This window comes from Crassostrea angulata, chromosome 3, assembly GCF_025612915.1.
Source record: "Crassostrea angulata isolate pt1a10 chromosome 3, ASM2561291v2, whole genome shotgun sequence".
Lineage (NCBI taxonomy): Eukaryota > Metazoa > Mollusca > Bivalvia > Ostreida > Ostreidae > Magallana > Magallana angulata.
The window spans coordinates 12490270-12517328 of record NC_069113.1 but is presented as its reverse complement, the minus strand read 5'-3'; the positions used below and the strand labels follow the sequence as shown (position 1 = coordinate 12517328).

The 27059-nt window shown below is 31.9% G+C and overlaps 2 protein-coding genes across 2 annotated transcripts in view; both read left to right on the top strand.

Moving 5' to 3' along the window:
* The window catches only part of LOC128175697 (IgGFc-binding protein-like), a 55265-nt gene extending 53835 nt beyond the window's left edge, over window positions 1–1430 (top strand). The window contains exons 86-89 of the mRNA XM_052841518.1: window positions 82–407; window positions 496–809; window positions 913–1124; window positions 1230–1430. Coding sequence (XP_052697478.1) covers window positions 82–407; window positions 496–809; window positions 913–1124; window positions 1230–1430 — 1053 coding nt within the window. The remainder of the gene's footprint in view (window positions 1–81; window positions 408–495; window positions 810–912; window positions 1125–1229) is intronic.
* A 6987-nt stretch (window positions 1431–8417) lies between these two features.
* Window positions 8418–27000, top strand: LOC128176790 (zonadhesin-like). The gene is made up of 33 exons (XM_052843328.1): window positions 8418–8457; window positions 8712–8816; window positions 9076–9305; window positions 9598–9860; window positions 10068–10357; window positions 10545–10756; window positions 11031–11217; window positions 12324–12383; window positions 12487–12552; window positions 15403–15450; window positions 16089–16151; window positions 16555–16614; window positions 16719–16781; window positions 17260–17304; window positions 19396–19458; window positions 20404–20502; window positions 20737–20829; window positions 21053–21151; window positions 21489–21587; window positions 21718–21816; window positions 22236–22334; window positions 22427–22525; window positions 22671–22769; window positions 23032–23133; window positions 23314–23424; window positions 23545–23643; window positions 23908–24012; window positions 24167–24411; window positions 24691–24995; window positions 25131–25420; window positions 25931–26130; window positions 26272–26467; window positions 26716–27000. The coding sequence occupies exons 1-33, from the start codon at window positions 8436–8438 to the stop codon at window positions 26994–26996; spliced, it is 4497 nt and encodes a 1498-aa protein (XP_052699288.1). The 5' UTR covers window positions 8418–8435; the 3' UTR covers window positions 26997–27000.
* Window positions 27001–27059: the final 59 nt, after the last annotated feature.

The window sequence follows — 27059 nt, the reverse complement described above, 5'->3', positions numbered from 1 at the left end:
ACGGGGATGAATACAGTTATATCGAAGCATCGCACACTTCCCGAGGTATACGTTACTCGACACAATCCATTTTCGTTTAAGGTGAATGGTACAGGGATAGATGTGAGCAAATCACGCTTCGAGAAAGGTGGTATTTTACTGACAACAGTTGGACGTCGTTTTGTTAAGCTTAAGTCAGCTTCGTGCGGAGTGACAGTTCTTTGGGATGGCAAACACTCCGTGGAGGTAACTGCTGATAGGAGCAAATACGGCGGAAAGTTGACTGGAATCTGTGGAGACTGCAACGGAAAGCGGGACGATTTCCGACTGGCCAACGGAACTAGTGTTTCTCGTTTAAAAGCCAAGGACAAATACATAGAGATCGGGGACAGCTATCGTGTGGTTGACGCCCAGAATCCTTTATCAGCGTAAGTATGGCTAAACTCAAGTTGACCGTCATTAACCAGTTGTTTGGATTGCTATTGTTCTAGATCTCTCTGCATGTATCGTGCACAGGTGCGGTCCAACACCGGCGTTTTCCAGCTGCACAAAGACGCAGACTGCAAAATATAGCAAACCTGAAGCTTGTGGTCTGATGTCGGACACTTCGGATCAAAACCCGTTCGGGAAATGCGTAGAATGGATGAAAAAGTCAGAGGAGCCGGACGGAATCAATCCGTTCTCATCATGTCTCATTGATGCCTGCAACAATGACGGACCTGCACTCAAGAAGATTGTGTGCTCAGCGCTCGAAGAATTTGAGGAGCAATGTGTAGAAAATGGATATGGGCCGCCAGAGAAGAATGATTGGAGAAATATCACCTCATGCTGTAAGTATACATTTATTTGATTATTGAAGGTGACGCGCTGTTATTGAATCATTCAGAAGGATTTCAGATCGCTATCAGTGACTGCGTCACCTCTCGTTTCCAGCGTTACCCGAGTCTCAAAAGTGCCAAGAAAACGAGGAGTACGTGGAAGATGGAAGTGGATGTCCTAACACTTGTCAGTCGCCGAAATCAGAAGATACCTGCACCGATGTCGATATCGCCGGTTGCCAATGCAAGAAAGGTTACGTCAGAGAGGGAGATAAGTGTGTGCCGTACAGCGAGTGTGGATGCATGATGCAAGGTCGCTATTATCCAGTGAGTAAACCCAAAGTCCACCGATTGTCAAGAAAATCAGGCTGTATTGCTATCTTTCTCCACAAAGACACTTGTGTTTTGACTGCATCATATTTCTGATTACAGCAAGGAACCTCCATTCTCTCCAAGAACTGCAATGTAAAAATGTCCTGCAAGTTGGTGGGCGGGACACCTGTAGCTGTCAAGGTCGGAAACAGTTGTGGCAAAGGAGAGACATGCAAATCCACCAAAGGAATAGGCAGTTGTCGGAGGAAAGGTAAATCTTTCAAATCACATCTTAAGGCACAGATTGAAGTGCATGTGTGATAATTTACATTTTGTAATTTTATATAAAGAGACTCTTCAGTCTTTTATGTATTATTTTGACAAAGTTAAAGTCATTAGTTATAATGATATAGCAATGAAAGTTTGAACAACACCATATCATTAAATTGACTGAAAGAAAATGTTATGACTTAAGAATATAATACTGCCTCTCTTTATGGATTCGATGCATATTTTTACGTTTTAAACTGACGTGTGTAAAACACGGAGATAAAGTTTGGCTTTTTTCAAGTCATTAACGTATATTGTCTGAAGCGATAGTTTTATTGTTTTCTTTTGTTGTTGTTTATTTTCATTTTTGTTTGGTTATCTTTTTTAATATTTAAGTAACCTACGTTTTTGTTAAGCTTTTTAAAATATAAAGATATCTACAGTGTCCTAATTAATGTAAGGATGGGAAGCTGGTTTTTTTATAAGTGCCAAAAAATGAAAGAACTCTTTCTTGAAATATTTGCGAATTCCTTAATATTTACAACATTAAAATAAAAAAAAAAATCCTTATATCATTCAAAGATTGAGAAAAAACAATTATTTCATGATATACTTTACAGTTAGGGTTTTGAATAGGTGTTGTTCTAATAGTATAAAATAAATGTCGCGCAGTTTACAAACATTACTGTCCATAACTTTCCAAAAATTTAAATAGTGTATGCATGCCTTTTAGAAGAAAAATACCATGATGTATTTACAATTGAAACCAAACTTTTGATTGTAAATTTAGTTTGTAATAATGATTTTTATGTTGTTATCTATTTCAAATGAATACATTGATATGATTGACATGATGTAACAAAGAAGCTAAAAAAGTCAAATTTAAGTCGGGATCAAGATCAATAATTGCATCAAGGTATCACACCGGTAATTGTTTTCACTATATAACACTATAGAGGGGAAAAAATTCTTAAATATCATAAATTTTGTATTTTTCATGACAAAATATTCGGAGGAAATGTTATTTGTTACCTATCTCATCAGCTAACACCATAAAAAGGGCAAGCGATACTGCATTTTCTCAAAATATCTAGCTCCAAACAGGTCTACCCTCAAAACCACGTGTTTTCCATTTGTATGTAAACAGACTGCACACTCCCCAGGAAGCTGCTGCATGTGCCCTGAAAGAAGTAGTCCCTGTGAAAAAAGATCATCACCTAACAAAATAAATGAAATATCCTACTCAGTGGTACAAAAATTTTTAAAACTGAGTAAAGGAAAATGTAAAAATGCAGTCAAGGAAAAAAATAATTCTGAAGTATATATGGAACTACAATTGACTAAGTTCATTTTGATTGGTCGATTACCGGTGTGATACCTTTAACAAACAATGGAATCTGAAAGTGAAAGTAGCAAAGCCAGGTGCTCTGGAAGTCTCAGTCTGTTTATTGCAGCTGATCATAGGCCATGAACAATTTCTTAAGGTTTCACACCACTATTTATTTTAACTATACTAGTATATTTTTACCAAAATTACGCAACTTTAGACACGGGTAGCGAGTTGAAAACAACTTTCTGGGAAAATCTCTCTTTACAACTTTTAAAACAATTGTTCCTGACCAATTAAGTAGCAAAAACACACTGCAAAGGCACGAGAGTTTGTTTACATCAAAGTTACACATGTGCTTGAAAATCATGTTCGAGCCCTTTCACCCCCCCCCCCCCCCGCCGAAAGAACTGGCATCAAAAATTCAAGTGACCTCGTATTTTTACAAAGGTGGGAAAATCAGGCAATTTACACGTTGTTTTTCATCTCATAAAAGGTACAGTCCCTGTTGCTTGCGGAAAACCCCTAAAAACGAAGGGGAATTCGGAAATTATTTTGCCTCAGCAATGTTTTGATGGAACCTTCGGAAAAATAGTGTTGTGAGACCTGCAACATGGCTCTACGAGCTGACTCATTTTAGTTTGGTTATTTCATATTCGCATATAACAGATAGAAACATTCATCTTGCAACATTATATATAATCCAACTGATTCCCTCTTCCCAAAAATAGCTATAGATAACCCGATGAATACATTTTTATTTCAAAAAGTACCATGACAGTTTTGAATAACATATTTTGCTACTTTTTGACAAGTTTCTTGAATCTTATTCTTACCTAATGCTGCTGCAAATTGTTCTTTGAACTTTTAGTGGATACTATCTAATTTTTTTTTTTTTTAGAAAAAATAACACCATCATGATAAACGATTCCAACTATTAAAAGCGAACTACTCTTTGGCTCGTGATGCGCGTTATGAGTACAATTCATCGATATTTTTTTTTACTATGTTTGTAATGATTTATGCAGTTTGAAATAAGCCATCATCAGTAAAAAAGGATCTAGCTCATCTACAGGTTGAAAAGTTTAAATTACTACAATTAAACATTTCTGCATTTTACTGCATTGTTTGAAATAACGGTAGAAACAAAATGTGAACTCTATTCAAGGAGATACTAGTATTCAAAGTTTGATAAAGGAATATAGGTAAAAAAAAACCTGATCCCTTATCACTCCAAACTTAAAATGGGTCCCAGGAGAGATTCAAAAACCAGTAAAGGGATGTGTGGGTATAGAGTAAAACTATCGAATAAACAAACCTTCTGTGTTGAACAGTTCATGAATAACAGACTTTTATACTATAAATAATGGCTTCAATTACACGACAAATGTTGAAAATTAAACTTGCATCGAAACAATGATTATTACGGCAAGAGAATATCGTTGTCAAAATTCTTAATAACGAGGAACATAAGTGATAGACAACAATAATAAATAAATTCAAAACGCTGATATCTTCCATTTCTTTCGCATTTAAAAAATAATAAAGTTTAAATAAACCGAATCTAGCAAAAGGTAAAAGAGGGTAATATCTTTAAGAAAAATATAACTTAAGGAAGGAGTCTTTTCATTATCAAACATACTTCTTATAATAAGAAATGCATGAAATTTTGACACAGTCAAACGGATCATATTACTTTATGATTCTATCAGTTTAATTAAATTTGACCTTTTTGTTTTCGGATAAAGGTCAGGTCAAGGTCACTACCTTTTTCCTCAACGTAAAGAGTGATAAAAATAAGTGTAGCTCTTTATAGTTCTGTAGACATTTGTTTAAGATTTGAAGATTCAAATCTTCAATGAAATCATAGACCATGAGAATGTCTATCAGCTAATACTACTAAATTGGAATAAATATTTATACTAAAATTGATATTGCTTAGCCCGCATTTCATCTAATTTTCTTAAATTTTGAAGAAATTTTGATTTTTTTTTTATGCTTCAAATAATAAAAATATTTCTAATTTTTATGTATTATGAAGACTTTATAAAAAGATATAAATTGACAGAAAAGCTAATATATTGACCGTTTCATAAGAGAGAAAAACTGATTTTAGTGATTTTTTCACAAAAATCAATGTATAGAATGGGCGCTTTAAAAAGCTTATAAAAATGTTATTTGATAGGCAAATCATATTTTAAAAACATACTCTGAAACCCAAGTATCATATTATTAGTTCACATAAGTAAAAAAAATCCAACATTATTGTTATTGTTTTTAAAATGCTAAAACAGACTCATTATATATATATAATCTGCAGCAATTCTGAATTGCGCAAGATGTGAAATTTTCCTACGCCAATATTACGCCAAAAATATAGTCCTTGTTCCATTCTAAACATTAATTACATTTTTCTATGCCAAGTTGTATGATAGTAAAAAAGAAAGAAAAATATACTATTTTAATTTCCTTTCATCTTGATTTAATGAACAATTAATCAAATTTACGTTTGACAAGTCGAAAACCAGAAAAGACTCCTTCCTTAAGCCTTCATGTATGCTGGTCGATTGAACTTAAATAATAGGCCACTTTTTCACTTTGCCAATGCATTTTTAATAGTCATTGTACATGTAGCTGCGATATCTTAAGTTGGTTAAATTTTTGTTGGCTGGGTCTGAGAGTATACGTCTGAGAGTGTCCCAAAATAGCGTAGACAAGTGGCGTTATTCAGTTAATCGAAGACAAAGGAAGATGAAATTTGTGCCACAAAGGGTACAAGAAATTTGCATTCAAATAATGTTTTAAAATCGAATATTGTTTGAGATTAAATTAGTGAAATGAAAGCATGTTAGATCAGAAATTCGACATGCAGCGCAATGTCAAATACAAATAGTTAAAATCAACATAATGAATTGAAAATTGGGCGGAAAAGTACTTTTCGAATGAAAAAAATTTAAATAAAACATACACTGATATTTGATAATCGTTTTATTATTTACTCAGAAAATGTTTTGGCTATAACAAAACTTTTAAATATTTTATAGCGCGTTTTGTGACAAGTTGAAAAGTTAACTTGTAATAAAATGACGTTGTCAGCGTTTAAGGCGGCGCAGCATTAACAGATACAATTTTGTAAAGACCATGAAATAAATCCTAAGCAGCTTTGGAAGTAAATGAAATTAACAAAATCGATGAGAAATGCGTTTTATGAATAAGTAGTTAAACAACATTCAAAATAATTGAACAAGTATGATGACAATAAGTGAAAAAAAAGAAACCCCGAACGATACCAATGAACGTCAAAATGTTGAACGACACATTTCGGTAAGACGGACGTTAGACAACAAGTAATACAGGACAAGTTTGGGGCCGACAGATCGTTTGTACTTAAAACATATTTTTAAAAAAAATATATATTGAATGTACATGCTGGTTACATGTTTAAATAATATTATTTTTTCTAAGACATTTTCGGAAATAAAATGTAAATGTTATCGTAAACGATGTGGAGGGTTTAGAAACAACGTAAAACTGGACATTTTCGACGTCGCACATTGCGCCGCCTGACAGAACTTGTTGTTTCTAATTATTCATTTTCTCGAGACATAAATAAAGTACAGATTTGAACTTTTCGGCATTGTTTGCCAAAGGGTCATTGAAGAAAATATAGAAGTCTAATGAAATTGCAGTGAACAGATTATAAATTATGTGTCTTGCATACATTATTTTGGGACAACCCTCGTATATCCCTTAAATCATGGCTTGAGGTTAAGATACTTCTTAGCGGAAAGATGGATCTTTAAATATAGTAAAGCAGAAAACAATGTGTAAGAATATTTTATTTCAGCGTGCTCAAGATAGAGTGAAAAGGATTACTTTTTAAAAGAACATTCAAATTGAATTAGATTACGCTTTAAGATACCGTTAACATGGATTATAGAAACGAATGCGTGAAAAAAATTAAACCCAGTAAAACTGTTTTGCTTTTTGGAAAGAGTTGTCAAGTTGAATGTATGGTGTTAATTTCTAACTTATAACTCTAGAATTTATAGGAAGGTATTTTTATTTAAAAGTATTGCTGAGTATCGGGGGTAAATTCTGTATTGTGATAGTTTAAAATGTATTGCGATATGTATTGCAATATTTTGGTCAAAATTATTTGTCCGATTTTAATGTTTACCATGCTTCAGTAAGATATTTTTAATAGACAACTAAAATTTGAGTATCATCCGTTTAGTTATAAGCGAGTTACAGAGCTTACAATTCTTAGCTATGTAAACAAATTCTTTTGTTTACATTTTGAATGTTGAAGTGAAAATTCCAGCTTTAGATCTGAAATGACTGTGTTAAACGTTGGAAACTGTTTGTTTATGCTTTAAGCGAAAAAGAAAATTGACAAATCAGCTTGAAAAAGATTATTTACTGGTATATTGAACCTACGTAAACAAAAACAGGACACAAACCTTGTTTACATGACAAAGAATTGTGAGCCTTGGATCGGGCTCAAAACTCTACGTCTGACTCTTAAATTTCAAATGATCATTAGGAATAAATTTCTAAATCATTGTAAATAATAAAAACAGTAAACTTGAATTTGGCCAACATCGTGACCATGCCCCTTTAATGGAAATTTGAATCTTTTTTAATGTTAATCGACTAATAGATTTATATACAAAATTCATTAGTACTATACTACTATGTAAGATAAAAGAATAAAATATTGTTGGTGTAAATATATAAACTGTTTAAAAAAAAAGGTGATTATCATCAAGCAAAACTAGACCTAAGTAGTCAATCAATTCTTTGTTTAAAATATGAGCATATAAAGATGTTTGGCTTTAAGGAAGCTCTTTGAGCAGTCACAATATCAAAACTTCCGTCTTTTGTTCTTCACTACTTGGAACGATTACAAATGCATCAGCCATTTTTAATTCAAATCATAATTTTTGAATCCCGAGCCCGGAACGAAATTCCAAGCACGATCAATAAACCTGGTATACATGGTGTTGAAAAAATGCATATGTATCGCAATACGATAGTTTTTGTCCATGTACCGCAATACATCAGAATATCGCTATTATTGCGCAGCCGTATTTAAAAAAATGTTCTTTAGTTGAATGTATTAATTTTTGTTAAATTATTATGGACATCATCCATCATTTCTAATATTCTTTTGTACAAGGTTTTTTGTTAAATGTTCAATACCATTAAAATGATATATATATAGCTTATTTTCTAACTGTACTAATGATTTCTTGTTTTAATACCAACCAAAATTATACCAAAGGAGCTGATCAAATTTAAATTACGGTTGCAGGCTTCTTTTCTAATCAGTTGTGATTTGAACAGATGTTTTTTGCTCATCAATTTCTGGCTATCTGTCTCTGAAAAGTAACCTTTCATCGGCCATTAACTATATATTTCCAAGGATATTAACACTTGTTATCAATTATATAATTAGCATGCATGTACAGCTGCCCTTAAATATTTCTGTCAGGTGACGATCGTGTTGTTATACACCTGTGATAATTTCTGCATGTACAAAAGTTTATCTTATCGATGTGTTATCGATATAACACGTTTTTTCCAACAACTTCAGATCAACTTATGTTTATGTTATACTTTATGAAGGATCATTTTGAAGTATGTTGATGATGACATTTTGATATTGGTTGTATATATTTTGAATTATGATAGGTTTAAGCAGCGTGGTTCCTACATCAAGTGTCATGACAACGCCATCTCCAGGACGTATGCTATTCATTTTTCATCATTTATAACATTACTTTATTGCAATCTTGGTAACATATTTTGCTATAAGTAAAATTTTTAAAAATGTTGAAAAATAGTATATCAGATCAGCACTTCATATGACTGCTTAAGTAAACACAAGATCGAATAAGTTTTGAAAATTTTGCTTTATAAGTTATTTCAGTAAAAAATTTGTTTCATTTTTTTATTAAATCTTATGTCATATTTTCCATTTTCATTTGTTCCATCTTCAGAGAAATGTGGAGATAAATTTTGTGCGACCAATGCAGAATGTATTGATAACAGGATATGCACATGCCTAAATGGATTTTTCGGAATAGGGGATATACAATGCACAAGTAGGTATTCAAAGCCATAGAAACACTGTTCAGATAACTGAAACTTCTCTGATAAAACCAGCCTTTTGTTTATTGGTTTAATTTCATTGACAATTTTTAAATAGTTTACAATTAGTGACATACATACTCAGAATGGAGTTTTTTCCCCTATCCCTCTTTTTTTCATTTATTTAGAAACTCTGGTCTACTGATTATGATCAAGTATGAGAAAAGCATATGGTCCACAATAATAAATATTTTATTTTCTCTTTTTTTATAGAAATATGTTCCTGTGGTAGAAGCAGTCCAAACATATTCAAAACATTTGACGGAAAAATAATCAACTTTTCTGGAAAATGTCGATATCTGTTATCTTCATTCTCAGACACGTCTCCTAGAGGAACATGCTCGTATTCTGTAGATGTCATGAACAAAGGAACAGGAGATACTTATATCATTGTAAATGTTTTAGACATGGACATTAGATTCCTTAAAAACAAGATTGTCAAGGTACTTATCGATTATTAACATTCTAAATCAACTGTCATTAATCAATATACTTTACACATTTAAACTTATTACAGTCGAACATCGATATCTCGAATACAGTCGAAGTGATTTTGTCCCAATCACTTATTTTTTTAGTATTTTACCCTCAATATCTCAATTACTCTGATATCTCGAAGTTTTTAAAAGTCCCATCGAGTATGAGATAACGAAATTTGACTGTATAAGAAAATTGGGATTTAATAAGTTTGTTTTCGAAAAAAAATAGTATTTAAAAATACTTTTCATTATACAGATCAATGGGCAACCTCGCACTCTTCCAGCAGGGGGTTCTAAGTTTATCATCTACAATGCAGGGTTTGAAATTCGTCTTTATGTTCCAAGTTGTGGTATATTAATCGGCTGGGATGGAACATCTAATGTTGTGATATCCGTTCCAACATTCTTCAGTAGCGGTCTTGATGGCATATGTGGAAACTGCAATGGTGACAGACGAGATGATCCTACAAATGTTGATGTGTATTCAAAATACGCAACAATGAAGGGCTCAAATACAAGGTAGTTCCTTAGTTAACCTTAATTAAAAACCGGTGTTAATTTCATTTTTAATAATTGAAGAAAATAATAGAAATGGAAGTATTGATATCGTTAAAAAATAGATTTTAAATTGTCTCCATAAAATCATTAACCTTTAACATTTACGCCTAATTAGTATTTAATTTAAGTTTATCTAGTTGATTCATTGAGACATTTGATTTAAAACAGATGCAAAAATACATTCACTACGACCAAGTGTAACAGACGATCGCAGCTCCTGATGAGAATGAAAGTTTGCAAATTTTATGATGGGACAATCAAATCTCGATGCAATCTGACATCGAAAGAAAATGCAGCGTTCAAAGAAGCTTGTATAAATAGTGGTTGCAACTTCATGGGATTAAATCAGAATGAAGGAATAAAAGCCGGCTGCAATACCTTAGATTTATTTTCTAGCATGTGTAGAGCTAAAGGTCACAATGTTAATTGGAGGATTTTCCCGCTAAATGATTGCAGGAGTAATACTTTTAACTTTTCTTACAAAGATATACATCGAAATATCAATTTTCGCATAGAATTAGTGATTTAATAATACTTTTTTAATCATTTTTACGAATAAAACCGAAATTCAAATATCTAATTTATGAAATGCAGACCACCTTCTGATTGTTACAATTTTTCTGATGCAATGTCCATTTTTAACAGGACCTACGTGTAATTCCCACTTAAATATGGAAACTAACTTTGGTAAAGGAATTCCTGGTTGCCCGCACACTTGTGGTTTCACCTTTAAAGGTAATTGCACCCTACCGTTTGCCGAGGGCTGCAAATGTAAGGCAGGATATCTCTGGGATGGAAACAAATGCGTGAAGCCGAGTAATTGTGGTTGTACGACTCCAGAAGGAGATTATATAAGTGTAAGTTGACAAGCTTTGAATGATTGACACTGTAGTAAATTATAAACTATTAATATTATTCTTAAAAATTTCATGCTCAAACAAAAGTGAATATATATATATATATATATATATATATATATATATATATATATATATATATATATATATATATATATATATATATTAACCATTAATAGTATTGTAATATACTGGCAGTTCTCAAAAAGTCAATTCATGTTAAAGTCAAAATAATGATGCAATTGTTTTTAAGTTCTTAACAATTGTTTTTTAGATTGGAAAAACACTGACAACTAATGATTGCTCCATGGTGTACAAGTGTGAGAAAGTGAATGGAAAAGCAACGTTACAATCCGAGCAAGGTCCTTGTGTCAATACTAATTGCATTTTTAGGAATGATCAACCTAAGTGTACAGATTGCAAGCAGGGTTATAAGAAAACGTCAACTGGATGTATACCAAGTATGTTGATAGCCGTGTTTTATCGTTACAGAGAGTAAACAACTAGCTGAAACACTTCACTTCCTAGAAATTGTTACTAAATCATTCACATAGATATTATTAGGAATTATCGTAATGTCAACAATTAGTGTTATTTGAAAAATATTAGACAGAAATTGAGTTGAGTTATCACTAGAGAAGTAAGAAGTTTTAAAAACATTTTTTCTCTACTCTTATTATAAAGCTCAGCCTCATTCCATGTAGATACAATGATGTTTACATGTGTATGCTTATATTGTTCAAATATATGTGTATATGTACACGTATCTATGTTTTATGTGCTTTCACATTGACGAAGATGAAAACAAATTAATAATAAAGGGTTTTCTTAAAGATACTAAACAGAAAAACTTTGTTTTTAAAAAACACCTTATTCATATACATCACTCACATTTGGATTAGCAATCTTTTTTTTTCTTGTATAAACCTTCACTGAAATAGTCAAATTCACAGAAAACATATGATTTTAAATACATTGTACATTTCAAAGTCAATATGGTCAAAAGGTTATAATTACATCTACCGAGTATATATGATTCCCTCTTTTTCATATGGAAACTTATACACGTAGTTGATTCATAGCTCTATAGGAACAGTCGGACTGAAATCTCCACCAATCTTTACCGATCGGCCAAACCTAAAGCGGTCTAAGAAAGAAAAATCACTGACTGCTCGAAATAATCATCATGATTACTTTAGACTCAAATTTACATAGGGGACGATTTGGCTGTCTACGTTAGCTAACTTACTGATAAACATTAAGTGTAATTTAATGATTTTTTCTTATTTTTACGATCAATTTATTAATCTTTTAAAAGAAAGATGTAAATATAATCAATTAAATGTTTTCTTTAAGTGATTCATGCGGGTTATGAAGAAGGCCATCATTGCAGAAAAAATTCATAACCAGCCAACGAGGGTTATGTATTTTTTCTGCAATGTCGCCAGATTCATATTCCAAATGAATTAAGCTAGAAAAGCATTTCATTGTTTATATAAGATATGAAAATAGAAGAAAGTATTTATGATTTTGCTATATTCTATGAAACTACTTCTTTTTCAATTAGTAGCTACCCCGCTTCCAAGTTCACCTGCAACCCAGACGCAATTATTTGCTTCACCAGAAGGTATGCTATTTCATGAATGTTTACGTTATAAATCCAAAATGTACACTAATAAATACAGATATTTACAGATGTTTGTAACTTTATTTAAATCCATACTTTTTAGCAGTGACCACAAAAGGACCCGTGAAAATCACCACTCCCGAGAGACCAATGACCTTTACCATGGAAGGTAAAATTATCTGATTTTTAGCTCACCTGAGCTGAAAGCTCAAGTGAGCTATTCTGATCACATTTTGTTCGTCGTCCTTCTGTCCGTCCGTCTGTCCGTCTTTCTGTCCGTCTGCCCGCCTGTAAACTTTTCACATTTTGAACTTCTCTAAAACCACTTAACCAAATTCAACCAAATTTGGCTCAAAGCATTCTTATGGAAAGATAAATATATATTGCAGAAATGAAAGAAAAATTTTCATTGAAAACGGAGGAGACCTCAAAACTGTAAAAAAAAAAAAAAAAAAAAAAAAAAAAAAAAAAAAAAGGGGGGGTGCATTTTAAAAAATCTTCTTCTCAAGAACTACTGAGGCAAATTCAACGTAATTTAGCATGAATAATTCTTATGGGAAGGAAAAGATAAATTGCAAAAAATTATGGGTTAATTCTGTTTCAAATCTGAGTTATTACGAAAATAATAAGAAAGAAAAGGCGTGTTTCAAGCAATTTAGAGCATCCATGAGTCTTGGTAAAATGGGTAGACATGAACGGGCCAGGGCAAAACAAAAGATTGACAGTTATTAATCTGCCAATCTCATTAAAATTTCAAGATATAGTATATTTGTATTTGGTGTAAATATTGCTGCAAAATAATGCGTAATTGGAATTGACGATTGCCGATCTGCCCCGGCATTTATTTTGCCCCGGCCCGGGTATGCTTACCCATTTTACCAAGACTCGTATTCCATAATTCTAAAACGAGGTTCTTTGTTTAAAGCAGCCATGACACTATATGATAAACGGGTCGATCTGACAATGATGAATTTGTTTGTTGTGCAACAGTTCGTGTACGGTGGGAATCTTTGAAACATGCAAAATACATTGGTGCCGATTTTGTGAAGTAAATTGAGGCTAAATATTTCAATGCGTTGACAGTTCTCACATATGACGGTGGTATTAGCTTGTTGTGATTTTCGTTTCGTTTTCATTTATGCTTTGCGTTAACCTGGGAACTGTCGCTTGTATTTCCTGATTTTTACGTATCAAATCAAACAGAGACTTCGGTAAATCAAACAGTTTACTGTCTACCTGCGCAAACTAAGCAACAACTGATGTATTAAGAAAGAACTAAAATGCAATTCAATCAGGCTATCGGTAATTCGATATCATATCTTTTGCGTAATGGTAGAATAATGCAATATGTTTTGTTGAGATGTTCGACATTTTCTCGAGTTTATTCAGTTTAAATAGAGTTTAATATCGCTGATGGAAATATATAGGTATATACATGTATATGATTCATTTTGAAAAATAAATTGTGTTCTTTATTTGTTATAGTGCATGTTTCTTGTGTTTAATTGTTTACAATTTCTATTTACTTACCATATTTGAGTGTTAAGCTTCGAATTATAAGCAAGATACAGAGATTTGCTCACAATTCTATGTTTGTACACAGATCTGAGGCCATTCATTTTTTTCCATTTTAAATGCCGAAAAGGAAATACCAGGTTAAAAATCTTAAGCTGAATGTAATAAACTCATGTAAACAAAATATGACTCAAACCTAGCAAAATTTTGAGCTCATCTTGCTTATAATTCTACGATTGACGCTGAAATTTTGGTTGATCATTAGAAATTCTATATGAATTAGAGTATGTTAAATACTTGTACACAAAAAAATTAAAGAATGATATGCTGTATATAACTACTCTCTGGGGCCCCCTCTTTATACATGTACAATGAATAATGTGAAATGTGAGTAAGTAAAAACGACATCGTTAAAACAGTTTCCATAGTTCTGACACATTTCTGTTGCGGGGATAAAAGAATTATCGCTATTCCTAAGAAAATATTACAGCAGAAAATTATCCTGGTTTGTAGCCATTTGTTATTTTTGAATAAAAATGAAAATAATGGGTGAGCCATAGTAAATAAGAGTGATGTGCCTGTCAATACGGTAACATTGATTTTTATAGCTCTTTAACATGTCACATGACAACATTTTTCATTCCAGTGTATTCATCAATCAAGTGTGAGTAAAGTTATAAAAGTCACGAGTTTACGCGAGGTAAACAACAGTCATTTAATTATAATGGAGAAGACAAATAAAATTGTTGAATATTTTTAATTTGAGAAATTGAGCGCATTGAGGTGCAATTTTTTTCTTCACATATATACATGTAGGATTTTTTTGATAAAATACAATAACTATTATATTTAAAAAAAGATACAATAACTAGTAAGTAGTTGAGGAAGAAAATGTACCTACATGCTCTCATATATTTTGATCGCTTTATTAAGTGGGGGAGGGGAGCAGAACGAAAATACAGGGAATTAGCAGTTATATAACAGTGTAACCCCAAACAAATATTTAGTTCTATATCTTGCGTGGGATTTTCTTATTCTGTGTAAAAACAGTATTTCATGAAGGTACAATGTCAAAGATTACTTGTATGCAAAAATAAGTGTAAAATTCGAATACTTTACAATATTTATTTCATTGTTATTCTACCGAGGGCCATATGGCACAATATCTTTTGAACGCCCATTGTTGCTCAGGTGAGCGATGTGGCCCCATGGGCCTCTTGTTTCAATTCACGAAGCTATTTTAGGCTTGTCTTTGTTACAAATATTTTTGTCTAAACGATAGATTGTTATTCCTCATGTTGATCTTCAAACAAAACATCGCATAAAGTTATCGCAAAATTAATCTCGCCAATAGTGATGAAACCACATATATATGCGTTTTTAGTAGAGAGAATTCCAAAAAGTTCTCATAAATATTATCTTCTTACTTATTTGATGAATCAAAAAAATATGAAATGTTTCAACAATTTTTGTCTTACTTTGAACTCTATGGTTTTTATTCTAGTTACCACGTTACCCAGTACACCAGTAACTCATACAACATCAACGGAAGGTAACCAATAGTAACCGAAAGTAAATATTTGAAAGGAAGCACCAATACGTACAGGGTTTTAATTAATTTCTTCCTGTGAAAATGCATATTCTTACTTTCCATTACATTTTCTAGTCTTTCTATGTGAAATGCCCAGTTCAATATGCAATGGACCGCATCATGTGGTTTATAATTTCCGTTTTGAGTATTTGAATGATATCAAACCTTTAAAAGCTATGCAGATAACATAACCGTAACATAACTCTACTATCACATTATGAATTGTTTGATCACCAAAACAATTCTTCAGATTGTTTTTCAATTCTTCCGTGATATCACATTTTAATTAACAAATGTTACTTCTATTTGATTGATCCAAAACATTGTTTTTTTTTTAAAGTCATGTTTCTTTTGAAACCATTAGGTCTGTTGTTTCAAAGATATAATACAATATAAAATTGATATTTTTATGAGAAAAATTACCTGAATGATGAATATAGTTATGCATTAACTTCTACACATTCATGTACAAATGTAAACATGTATATAAAGCTTATGTAAAGTAAATTTAAGAATGTCATGTCGTCTTTAAGTCGATATAGAACCTATACCCGAATGATAAGCACTACCTTTAATGTGTATTAACGTGTTTTTGAAAGTAACAACAAAACAGTACGAGAGAACCACACCACGTGAAAGGCTCGAAACATCGACAATAGAGGGTAAAATTTCGTTTCTGTGTCTCATTGTACATTTACAACTTTCGTACAGAAAAAATTATAAAAATATATACGCATGTTCTTATTCAACATTTGTATCAATGGTGAATATAACATTTGAGCCTGATACTGATCTTTATTTTACTCTTAAATCATAAAATCATCAAGCAGAAAAAAGAAAATGATAAGAATCCATCTTCAATTACCAATATGTGGTTTGTGAAAGATTGGATTTATAAAAAATTTATGTAGTAACTAAGAATTTAAAAAGAAAGACTAAAGAGAATAGTTTTGTCTCAAAATACTGAAAAATAACATATTACAACATTTTTTTTTACTAATTAGATATTTACACAGGGTGTCAAAACTAATATTGCTTTAGTCTATGACATTATTTTTATTTTAGTAGCTAGTCCTCTTCCTAGTTTACCGGAAATCCAGACCCAAGGATATGCTCCACCACAAGGTACGTGTATGTAGTTTCGTGAATCATACTGCAACATATAGGCAAAACAATACTGAAATCCTTTGAATTTTCATTTTATAAAATTCAAACTATTTCTTGGACAGTGACAACAAAAGGACCCGAACAAGTCACAACTCCTGAAAGAATGATGACTTTTACCATGAAAGGTAAAACGAAACATGATTTTAGTAATTCAATTAGCTTAAGTAAAATTGCGTTTGTTTTTTAAAACTGTTGAAATTGAAACTTTCTTTGCAAAATCCTTTAACAATAAGCTAAATACATGAAAGCTGTAGATTCCTTCCAGTGTGCGAGTACTTGATTCCGCGAATCAACCGTTTTGTATCAAATAACGAGTATAAAAAATCGCGAATCGAACGCCGAATTCTAATCATACATGTAGTTTCATTTGGTTTATATCTGTCCCAAAAATTAGAACGAGATGTTATCACCCTAAAGGTGTACATGTGCATCGACAGAATGTAGCGCAAATTAAATTTATTTAGAAAAACTATTGCTAAAAAAACAATGTGCAAACAATTTTAATATATATTATTATATAAAAAAAAGTTATTGAATTGATTATAAATGAATGAATAAAAATTTATTTAGGGAGTTCTTCAAAGTTTTTAATTTATGCTTTAGTTACAACGTTGCCCATTGCATCGGAAACCAAAACATCAACGGAAGGTAATCAATGAACTATGGTTAGAAAATACATGTATATGAAGTGAAAAACTAGTGAAATGTATTGATAAAGTTATCACCTTTCTAGGAAAATGTACAAGTACGTGTTTTTTCTTATGAATAGCATGGGAATGTAATGTTTTAGCTTACTTACTGTTGAGGTATTCATTTCATACGAACACATCAAGTTTGTCTATGCAGAAAGGTTAATTCAATTTTGAAGAGGGATATTTAACTCAGTATGAAGAATTCTGTATAAGAATATAGGAAAATGCTTAGATTTTAAAGTTAAAGTATTTGGAGTTTTCTTTACTAAATGTTTCTACTAAATATTTATTGAAATTAATGGCTAAAATCATCATATGTCAAAGTTGAAGGCAAATCTGATGGTTAAGAACTGCGAGCGCTAACGCCCGTTTCCCGCCTACATTTTACATCCAAATATTTCGGAATCTCTGTCAGATATTCAAAAACAAATTTATCTACTAAAAATAATGATCAAAACTTAACAAATCCTAATTAATTTGTATCAAAATCAAATTTGTAGTCAAAAGTTGTGCTTACGGGGGGACTAAAAAAATTCATTGAAATCGGTCTCTGTAGGTGAGGAAAATATTAAATAGCGGCCGATATTTGCATAAAAACTTTATAATCATATGTTTACGTTAGATAATATAGTAAAATTTTATGTTAATTTATATCTGTTAATTATTTTTCGAAATTTTACAAATCAAATTTTTTTTGGGGGGGGGGGGAATTCTTTCGGTCTGTAGACATATGCCCCCCCCCCCACCCCCATGAAACAACAAATCCTTTGGTGTAGATATGCTAAATAACAATATATAAAACCGCTCAAAAGGAATTTTTGTTTCACGAGGGGAAAGACGTTTTAAAAAACATTTCCGTGTTCCGTTTTTTTTCTATTATGAAATAAGCTATTTAACCCTTTGTTTGACCAAATCATTCATATTAAATGAAAATATGCATAAACGTTTACATTATTATGAGAAAATTACTTTAATTAGACAATTTTCAAAAAATGACTTTTAGTTAGGCGGCTAGACAATACTATCGTTCCCAGTCCTCTGTTGTACACCTAATGGACACTACCAAATGGTTAATATTGTTATACTATTCATTCATTAAATGAAACCAAGTCTTTGGAGGAAAAACTTTTCAGCTAACGAGACCGATATATTCTAATATTCTTTTTTTAATTTTTGACATTCTAGCAATACATTTCGTGTGTGAAAATATTTTATGATATCATATTATATATTACTATCAATATAAATAAAAATATTAAAAAAATATTTTTTTTCTTCTCATTATTACGGAAAACTCGGTATATAAACTCGGTTTATAAAGATAAAGCTCAGAAATGTTACTTTAAAGAACTGTTAAAGAAAACTTGGAATAGCTTGCAATTTGTGCAATCTCCTATGTAGTTACTCTGGCAAACCGAAAATGAAACAATGTTTGGACCTATGCACAAATCATCACCGCTGACAAGACTTAGTTCTCGAAAATAATTGATAAATTCGCTGTAATGAATTCTAAAGCACTGTATTTCAAGGAAACTTATTTATAAATACCATGAAAATAGTCAGATTTTGAATGGTAGGAACAATTTAGATATTTTTTGTAGTGGTATGTATTCCTACGCTAGAGATTACTATAGTCTCGTTCAACCAGACGATCGGTGGTTTCCGTAAATTTTCGACAAGCAGAGAATCTCTCTTGCTTGTCGGAGATTAACGGAGACAGCCGAGCGTCTAGTTGAACGAAACTAGAGTCCAATATTGCTTGGATCCATACAATTTTTCAGAAATATTTCGATTATTGATACGTACCTTGATGGAATTAATAGTATCTTTGAATATTACACGGCATGATTCATATGGGTTTTATCGAAATTCTTTTCGGAAAAGTCCGAGTATTCATATTATAAAAAATGTGCGTAATTCAAATACATATAAACATGTATAAGAAACCACTTGCCAGGCAAAATAACGTATTGTTGATTCTAAAATAAAAAATAATCGATAAAATCAACTCCAGTCAGTACTTCAGTACTTTGATTTTTATTGACAGCAACAACAACACTGTACGATAAAACCACAACCCATGAAAGAGATGAGACATCAACAATCGAAGGTAAATCTTTCTGAGTCTGTTTATAAATAAATTGTTTTTTTTACAAAATTAGAGTAAGATTGCCTTCGTTTTAAGATGTAAATTAAATGTATTGCTATTTTTCAAAGTAGAAAATATTTTACAGCTTACATATTAAAGCAAAATTTTTTAAAACAACATCAAGTATTAAAAGGTAATCATTATAATAAAAATGCTAATGTTGACGTTTGCTTAATCTGATTAAAATAAAATACAATTAATAAATATGAATTAATGAAGTAAAAATTAACACAAGAATACACACACACACACACACACACACACACACACACACACACAAACTCTTGATCATTCATCATTACAACACAACAACGAAGATTAATTACCCACCCTTTATAAAGCCATAAACAAACACTCGTAATCATGGTGATTAACATCAGTGTCGAGTAGGTGTACCCTGTTTTCACACCTTCCTTCAATTTTTGGGGTGTCTCTGTCCTTCTGGCTATATGTCCGTTTTGTGAAGGTACATTTCACATGTTTATTTAAGATCGGCCGGTGTCCGGTTTTCAGTGTGGGGGGGGGGGGGGGGAGGGCGGTTTTCTAAGGATTTATATAAAGAGGGAGCTAGCCGGGACTTTTTAAATGGGTCGATATTGAGGGGGTGCTTGTTTTAAGGGGTGCCGGTATTGAGAAGTTTCGCTGTATTTCTAACCAAAAGAATTAGTACATTACGCTGTCCTGTAAATAAAAAAAATATGAAACGTTTTGTATCATTTTAAGATTTTTTAATAGAAAACAATGCCTCTTAATAACGGACTGTATTAAAACCTGTTTGCTAAAAAATTCTGATATTTAAAAAAATTGTGACAAATGTTTAAGATATGTCAATATTTCATCAATGAATTAAACTAAGATACTATTTTGCCTGTTGTTGCAATAAAGTGAAATGAAAAATTGTTTCAGGCAAATGCATCGATAGCAAATGCCCAACATTTGCTAGTTGTTTAGAAAATGTATGTACTTGCAATCCAGGCTTTGTCAACATTTCTGGTGAATGTAAAGGTGAGAATTTTTTTTATAAAAGTATTAAAAAGGTAATTGCGTACTTATTGAATGATTATTAAGGCTTTATCTTACTGTTTAAGTTTGATACTGATGCGATCTCAGCTACAAATAGGAAAATGGAAAAATTTATTATTTATTTATTTATTTATTTATTTATTTATTTATTTATTTTTGTTGATCAATTTTTATTGTACTTTTGAATATTTTTTTTTCACTTGGCCAATATTTTAGAAAAATGTAAAGACTGTCCCTTGAATTCTCACTGCGTTGAAAATAAATGCACATGTAAGACAGGCTTTGTGAACGTTTCCGGGACCTGCATAGGTACGATATTCATTTAATCAGTTACCAAATCTTTATAAGTTATACACAAGTGGAAAATAGCTTGATAATTTTTTTTATGTTTCCGATACGTCCAAGAAAAACTATTCATTTCTTGATCAGTGATATTTCTTTGTTAAATGATTTGTTTTCCTGTAAAAAAAAAAAACCGCAAATGAACACGTACTATTTATTTCTTAAATTCCATGAGATATGATTTTTTCAGTGAAATGTCTTGATAGAAATTGTCAGACAAATGCTAGATGTGTCAGCAATAAATGTGCTTGTAAATTTGGATTTGTGGACTTATCTGGATTTTGTGAAGGTAGGAAAAATCGTGATGCAAATCGTGTACAAAATCGTTAATATCTATAATCGCATATCATACATTTTGATCATTTAGAAATACGAAAACAATAAGTTTTTTTCTTGCCAAAATTTTAGAAAATTAATTGAAATATGAAATTTGAACATTTTGAGACACAAGAGGTGTTAATAAAGACTTCTATTGCAAACAGTATTTTAATTAAAAATTATTACATATGATATTTTTAAATTTTGTTAACTGCTCGTCAGTTTCAAAATAAGTCGTGTTTCTGTTATTTTCTACATTGACTTGCTAATCGTAAAAGAGTATAACCATAAGATTTAACCTGTTTTAGTAAAATGTAACGACGGCAACTGTTCATCGAATGCACATTGTGTCAACAACAAATGTACGTGTATGTCTGGATTTGTGAACGTTTCTGGAGTATGCGAAGGTAGGACTTAATCTCATACATATTCGTTTTAGTCCTGAATCATTCACGTAAATATAATTTCCACCGTTTTGATACGTATATTTATTCAAATAAATACCGTAATGTCAGTATTCTTTGGGGTTTTTTTCAGTTAAATGTGAGGATAGAAAATGCCAATCAAATGCTCTTTGTAAGGGAAATAAATGTGTTTGTGCAAATGGATACATAGAAAACAAAGGCATTTGTGAAGGTAAAATGTTAAATGTTAACAATAGTTAGTAATTCCTTAAATGCCGTTAGTTTTTCTATTGTGTTTGGACGTTTGTGATTAATTCTATTTAAAATAATCAAGATGAACATGTATCATGATCATATATTAAATTTTCGATAAATATACACGTACATTCATGTTGTGAAAGGCGTCGTTGTCCATTTTTGTGGTGTGAAATGCTTCGCTCATAGAGTAAGTGTTAGTAAAAACTGAATGGTCAATCTTATACCTATGTAGTATTTGAATAAACCAGATGAGGCATAGTGTTTTGTGCAGCCTGATCAGTTTGTTCTCATATTCAAAAATAAGGTTGTTCCTTTTTGGAAGCTTATACTTGAACATAAAAGTTTTCAAATGAGTGATATAATATTTTATAATTTTTACTTTTTTTCTCTTAGTTAAATGTACAGATAGCGAATGTCCTTTACATTCTGCTTGTGTTGATAACAAATGCAAATGCATGGAAGGATTTGTAGACGTAAATGGCATTTGTGAAGGTAAACTTTTCTTTTTAAATGTGCTTTTTTAAATTGCTAAATTATAACATAAATAGATTGAATAAGGACATTAAAAAAATATGTCTTTCCAGTGAAATGTGTGGACAGTGAATGCCAAGCCAACGCCGTATGTCGTCATAACAAATGTACCTGTAAAATTGGCTTTGTTGAAATAGATGGCAGTTGTGAAAGTGAGATATATATATATTTTGAATTTATTAGTCAGGTCTTTGTTTAACCAAGAAAAACAGATCAGAGATAACTTATAACTTTGGCGTAAATTTTATTTTAAAAATGGATAAAGCTTTCATAATTTTTATTACATTTTTATTTCAGAAAAATGTCACTCCTTCAACTGCCCACGATTTGCATCGTGTGTCAATAATAAATGCGCATGTAATAGAGGATACGTCATGATTGGTGAAAGATGTGAAGGTATGGACACCTTAAAGATTGTAAAGCAATATTCTTTATTTTGGTTTACTTGTATTCTGAACGTTGATTTTTTTTACTTATCTCAAGTTTTATCGATAAAGTCTTAAAAATGACTGGTAACAACATATTCATATGTATTTCAAAAACAAACTTACGTAAGATTTGAACAAATTGAAGAGATATTTATAGGGGTTTTATCATATTGTATTGCCTTCCCTTTGAATTTATTTGGAATTATCATTTTTTTTTTAATTTATTTCAGTGAAATGTGACGTATCCAAATGCGCGCGAAATGCGATATGTCGAAATAACAAATGTCAGTGTAAGAGTGGCTACATCGGAAACGGCGTCACGAAGTGTCAGGGTACTAAATATCTTTTTACAAATTAAACTTTATACAATGAAAATCTTGCTATTTGTAATCGTCATTATTGTTGTTTTAAACATTAATCTCAGCCTTTCGTATATTAAGAATGTTGCAATAAACCATTTGAGGAAGATTGCTACTCTTGTCTTATTTAATGTATTGTTTTTCAATTGTCAGAGAGTTGTGGCGGAAAGGTGTGCGGAAAGAATGCAAGATGCACGAATTACGGTAGAAGAAAGAAATGTAAATGTATAAGTGGATTCTACGGAGATGGCATTACCTGTACCGGTAATAAAATTATAATAATACAATATTCATAATCGCCGATTATTATCGCTAAATATGAAATCATCATAAGCCTTGACCTCGTTAATCTTAGATAAATACATAGAAATAATTTTATTGCAGATACATGTGGTGGAAAGAAATGTCATATGTATGCCAGATGTAAAAACAATAAATGTGTTTGCAGTATGGGAACATACGGATCAGGAGAAACTTGTAAATGTATGTAATGATTTTGAATGACATTCCGAAAATAATTCTTCACCTATTATACAATTATATTAAATTTTTAACATTTCTATGACACAAGTTACCATGTATTCTCATTAATACTAGTATCCAAAATAATAAAATAATAATAATAAAATATAATAAATAACTTTTAAAAAAATACAAATATCCAGCCGTGAACTTTATCATATGAAGTTTAAGTTTTTAATTAGAAAATATTATTTCGTTAACAAATTCTGTAAAATACAACTTCAGTACTCTGTGGGTGGAAACGGCTTCGATGTGGTGACAATGCCAGTTGTTACCGTGGAAAGTGCAAGTGTGACGGCGGGTTTGAAGGAGACGGCATCGTTTGTAAAAGTACGTCAATGCATGTATGTCAGAATGATGGACTCGGTATCCAAGACGAATGCCGTTCAATTTAACTATGATCACGATAGCAAAAACAATACACACTTGCAAGAATATACTTTAAACATTATCTCGCAGAACACACTTGGTTTTTTGTTTTCAGAACTCTGTACCTGTTCTATCACAAGTCACAATTGGTACAACTTGTATGACGGTAACTTTTTAAGATTTGCCGGAACTTGTAAATATACCTTGTCACGACACATCAACCCGAAGTCAGATTGTCAGTACAACGCGGAAATCAAGTACAAGAAGACAGACTCGCCTAAAAGAGGCTCAGCGTTAGAGTTCATGGAAATAACAGCTTTTGGCAAAAAGATACACTTGGGTAGAAATTTGGAAGTAATGGTATGGGGTAGTTCATTAAAAAATATTTTTATGTAGAACGAAAAATAAAACTACCCAGAATATATTTGCACGTCAGTATACATTAACGAAATACTATCAGGATTATCAGTCTTCTGATTTTACTTCAATTTTATTTTCCTTAACGTGTACTTACATGCAAGTGTCTTGTTTAAAAAAATGAATTTATGAATATCATGATATTTAACTATTTACTAATAACACGATACTGAATGATACCGACTTCCAAACAATAACAGTCTGTCCAAACTACGTTTACAGGTTGATGACCTACAGATCTACCTCCCCTATACATCCACCTCCATCATAATCCACTACAGCGGTCTTGGCGTGATGGTGCTCTTCAACCAATGTAGCATTAGGTTGTTCTGGAATGGGAGAGGGTTGGTTACTCTCTCCGTTCCTCTGGACTTTGGAAGCTCCTTGACTGGTATATGTGGTAATTGCAACGCTAAGAGAGATGACCTGAAAACCAGCGAAGGTAAAGATGTATCCAACTACGGAAAGAAGGCTGGGGCGTTTGTAGGAAAGAGCCATCTTGTTGTTGAATCTAACAATAACCAAACGTAAGTTATACATTTTCTTATCATTTAATACATGCGCCTATACATATACTTCCTTTCATATTGAAAAAAGTTAGATAACTTCCATTATGTTTTGGGGGAAACTATTAAAGGATTTTGCAAATGATTTCGTTGCAGATGTGAATCTCTGGAATCTCCGAGTTCATGCTGGAACCTACAGAACTCGTACTCCTTTAGAAAATGTGGTTTATTGAATAAAAAGTACAGATATTCACCTTTCAAGACATGTATGGAGGCGTTCCCTGAACTTGCAGACAGAGCGTATGAAGCTTGTAGAAAGGATTATTGTTCTACGCCCATAGACTCTGAGGCAACTCTCTGCAGGCATCTGGAGGGTTTCGCCGATTTATGCGCAAAGAGGGGTAAAATATTGTATTGGAGATACCGTGTACCATCGTGCAAAAAGAGTAAGTCTTTTGTATGTCAAGCAATATATTCATATATCTTTGTAATTTTCTATTCGCTCATAAACTGATTAAACTTCTGATTTCAAACAATAAGAGATATACAATTGTTCAAAATGTTATATGAAACAGATCCATGTAACAAAAAAAGGAAATCTTTGTCTGAAAAAGGTTTATTTTTTTCCTCGCAATTAGAAAAGTTAATATGGTATATGTTTATGGTCAATTTTTACTTTTTTTACAACATCACGTAAAGGGGGTTTCTTTGTAAATTGTATATTCAAATCTTAAAGTTATTTTTTATTGGGGGGGGGGGGGCTTTCCTTGCTATTAGAGGTTATTTTCTAGAAACATCACATTTAATTAACTCAGTTGAACAAATGTTATTCTTTTGTACAAAAGGTATTCCACTGTAAACTACAGATACCGAGACCATTCATGTATTTCAATTATGGTCCATTAATACTGTAAATAATAAAAAGTTTATCGCTATATTTTGTTCTTGTTTTGAAGGTCTTAAATGCGGAAAGAATAAGTTTTATTGGTGGTCAGCACCCGCCTGTCCCAACATGTGCACGGATCCAAATGCAGAAAAAACATGCGGCCTTCCAAAGACAGAAAGCTGTCGCTGCAAGCATGGATTCGTTCTGAGTGGAGATAAATGTGTTAAGCAAAACGATTGTGGTTGTTCTCGAGGACCAAATTATTATCCGGTATTCTTTAATATGAGCTAATAAATGTATTATATAGTATAGCAATAATTTGGCGAATATTGCATAAAACATGTATGATTAAAATCCATAAAATCCATGTCAGTTTAAACATTAATCAACCAAGATGTCCTTTTCTTTCAGCTTGAGTCATCATACGCTAAACCTGATTGTTCTGGAACTGAAACATGTCGAAAGTTGCCGAAACAGAAACAGCCCAAGATGGTAAAGGGTAAAAAGCAGAGATGTCACGCAGAAGCCAGCTGTGATGTCACACACGGTGTGCCCGAATGCACATGTAATATAGGATTTACTGGCGACGGTGTGAAGAACTGTAAACGTAGGTTATAAGCATTTTCTATTGGCGAAAATTGGTACATCCTATTTCTATTGTAAGCAAATTTTAAAATACATGTGTACTGCTTTTCTGTGCACATATTTACTTTTTGTAAGATAAAAACGGAAACGTGTTTAGATGATCTCTTCTTCATATGCGTTCTTAATTATACTGAAAAATAAAATTACAAAAATGTTTTGTTAAATTTATGTTTCAGAGTAGTAATTGTGTATCCTGTTTATTCTTTACAGCGGCTACATCATGCAGTATAACAGAGAACGTCAAAAACTGTAGTGCTACCATTGAGTTGGCCGGCGAATGTTTCTACAAATCCAAGCACACCAAGGCCTGTCGTTACACCGCTCTCAGCGTCACAGACGGAAAAAAGCATCGCGCTTACGTCAAATTTAAGGGGCAGGGTAAAAGTAGTTCGCTATCGGAAGGACGGACGTCTCTGGGCTGTGCAGATTTTACATTTACGGGAGATCGAGTAGTTATAGAAGAAATAATATGTGATTGTCCTGGACATTGATAAAAAAAACTTTTATTGAAATACACAACAATTTTTGCACAACTGTTTAACTATTGTTTAAAA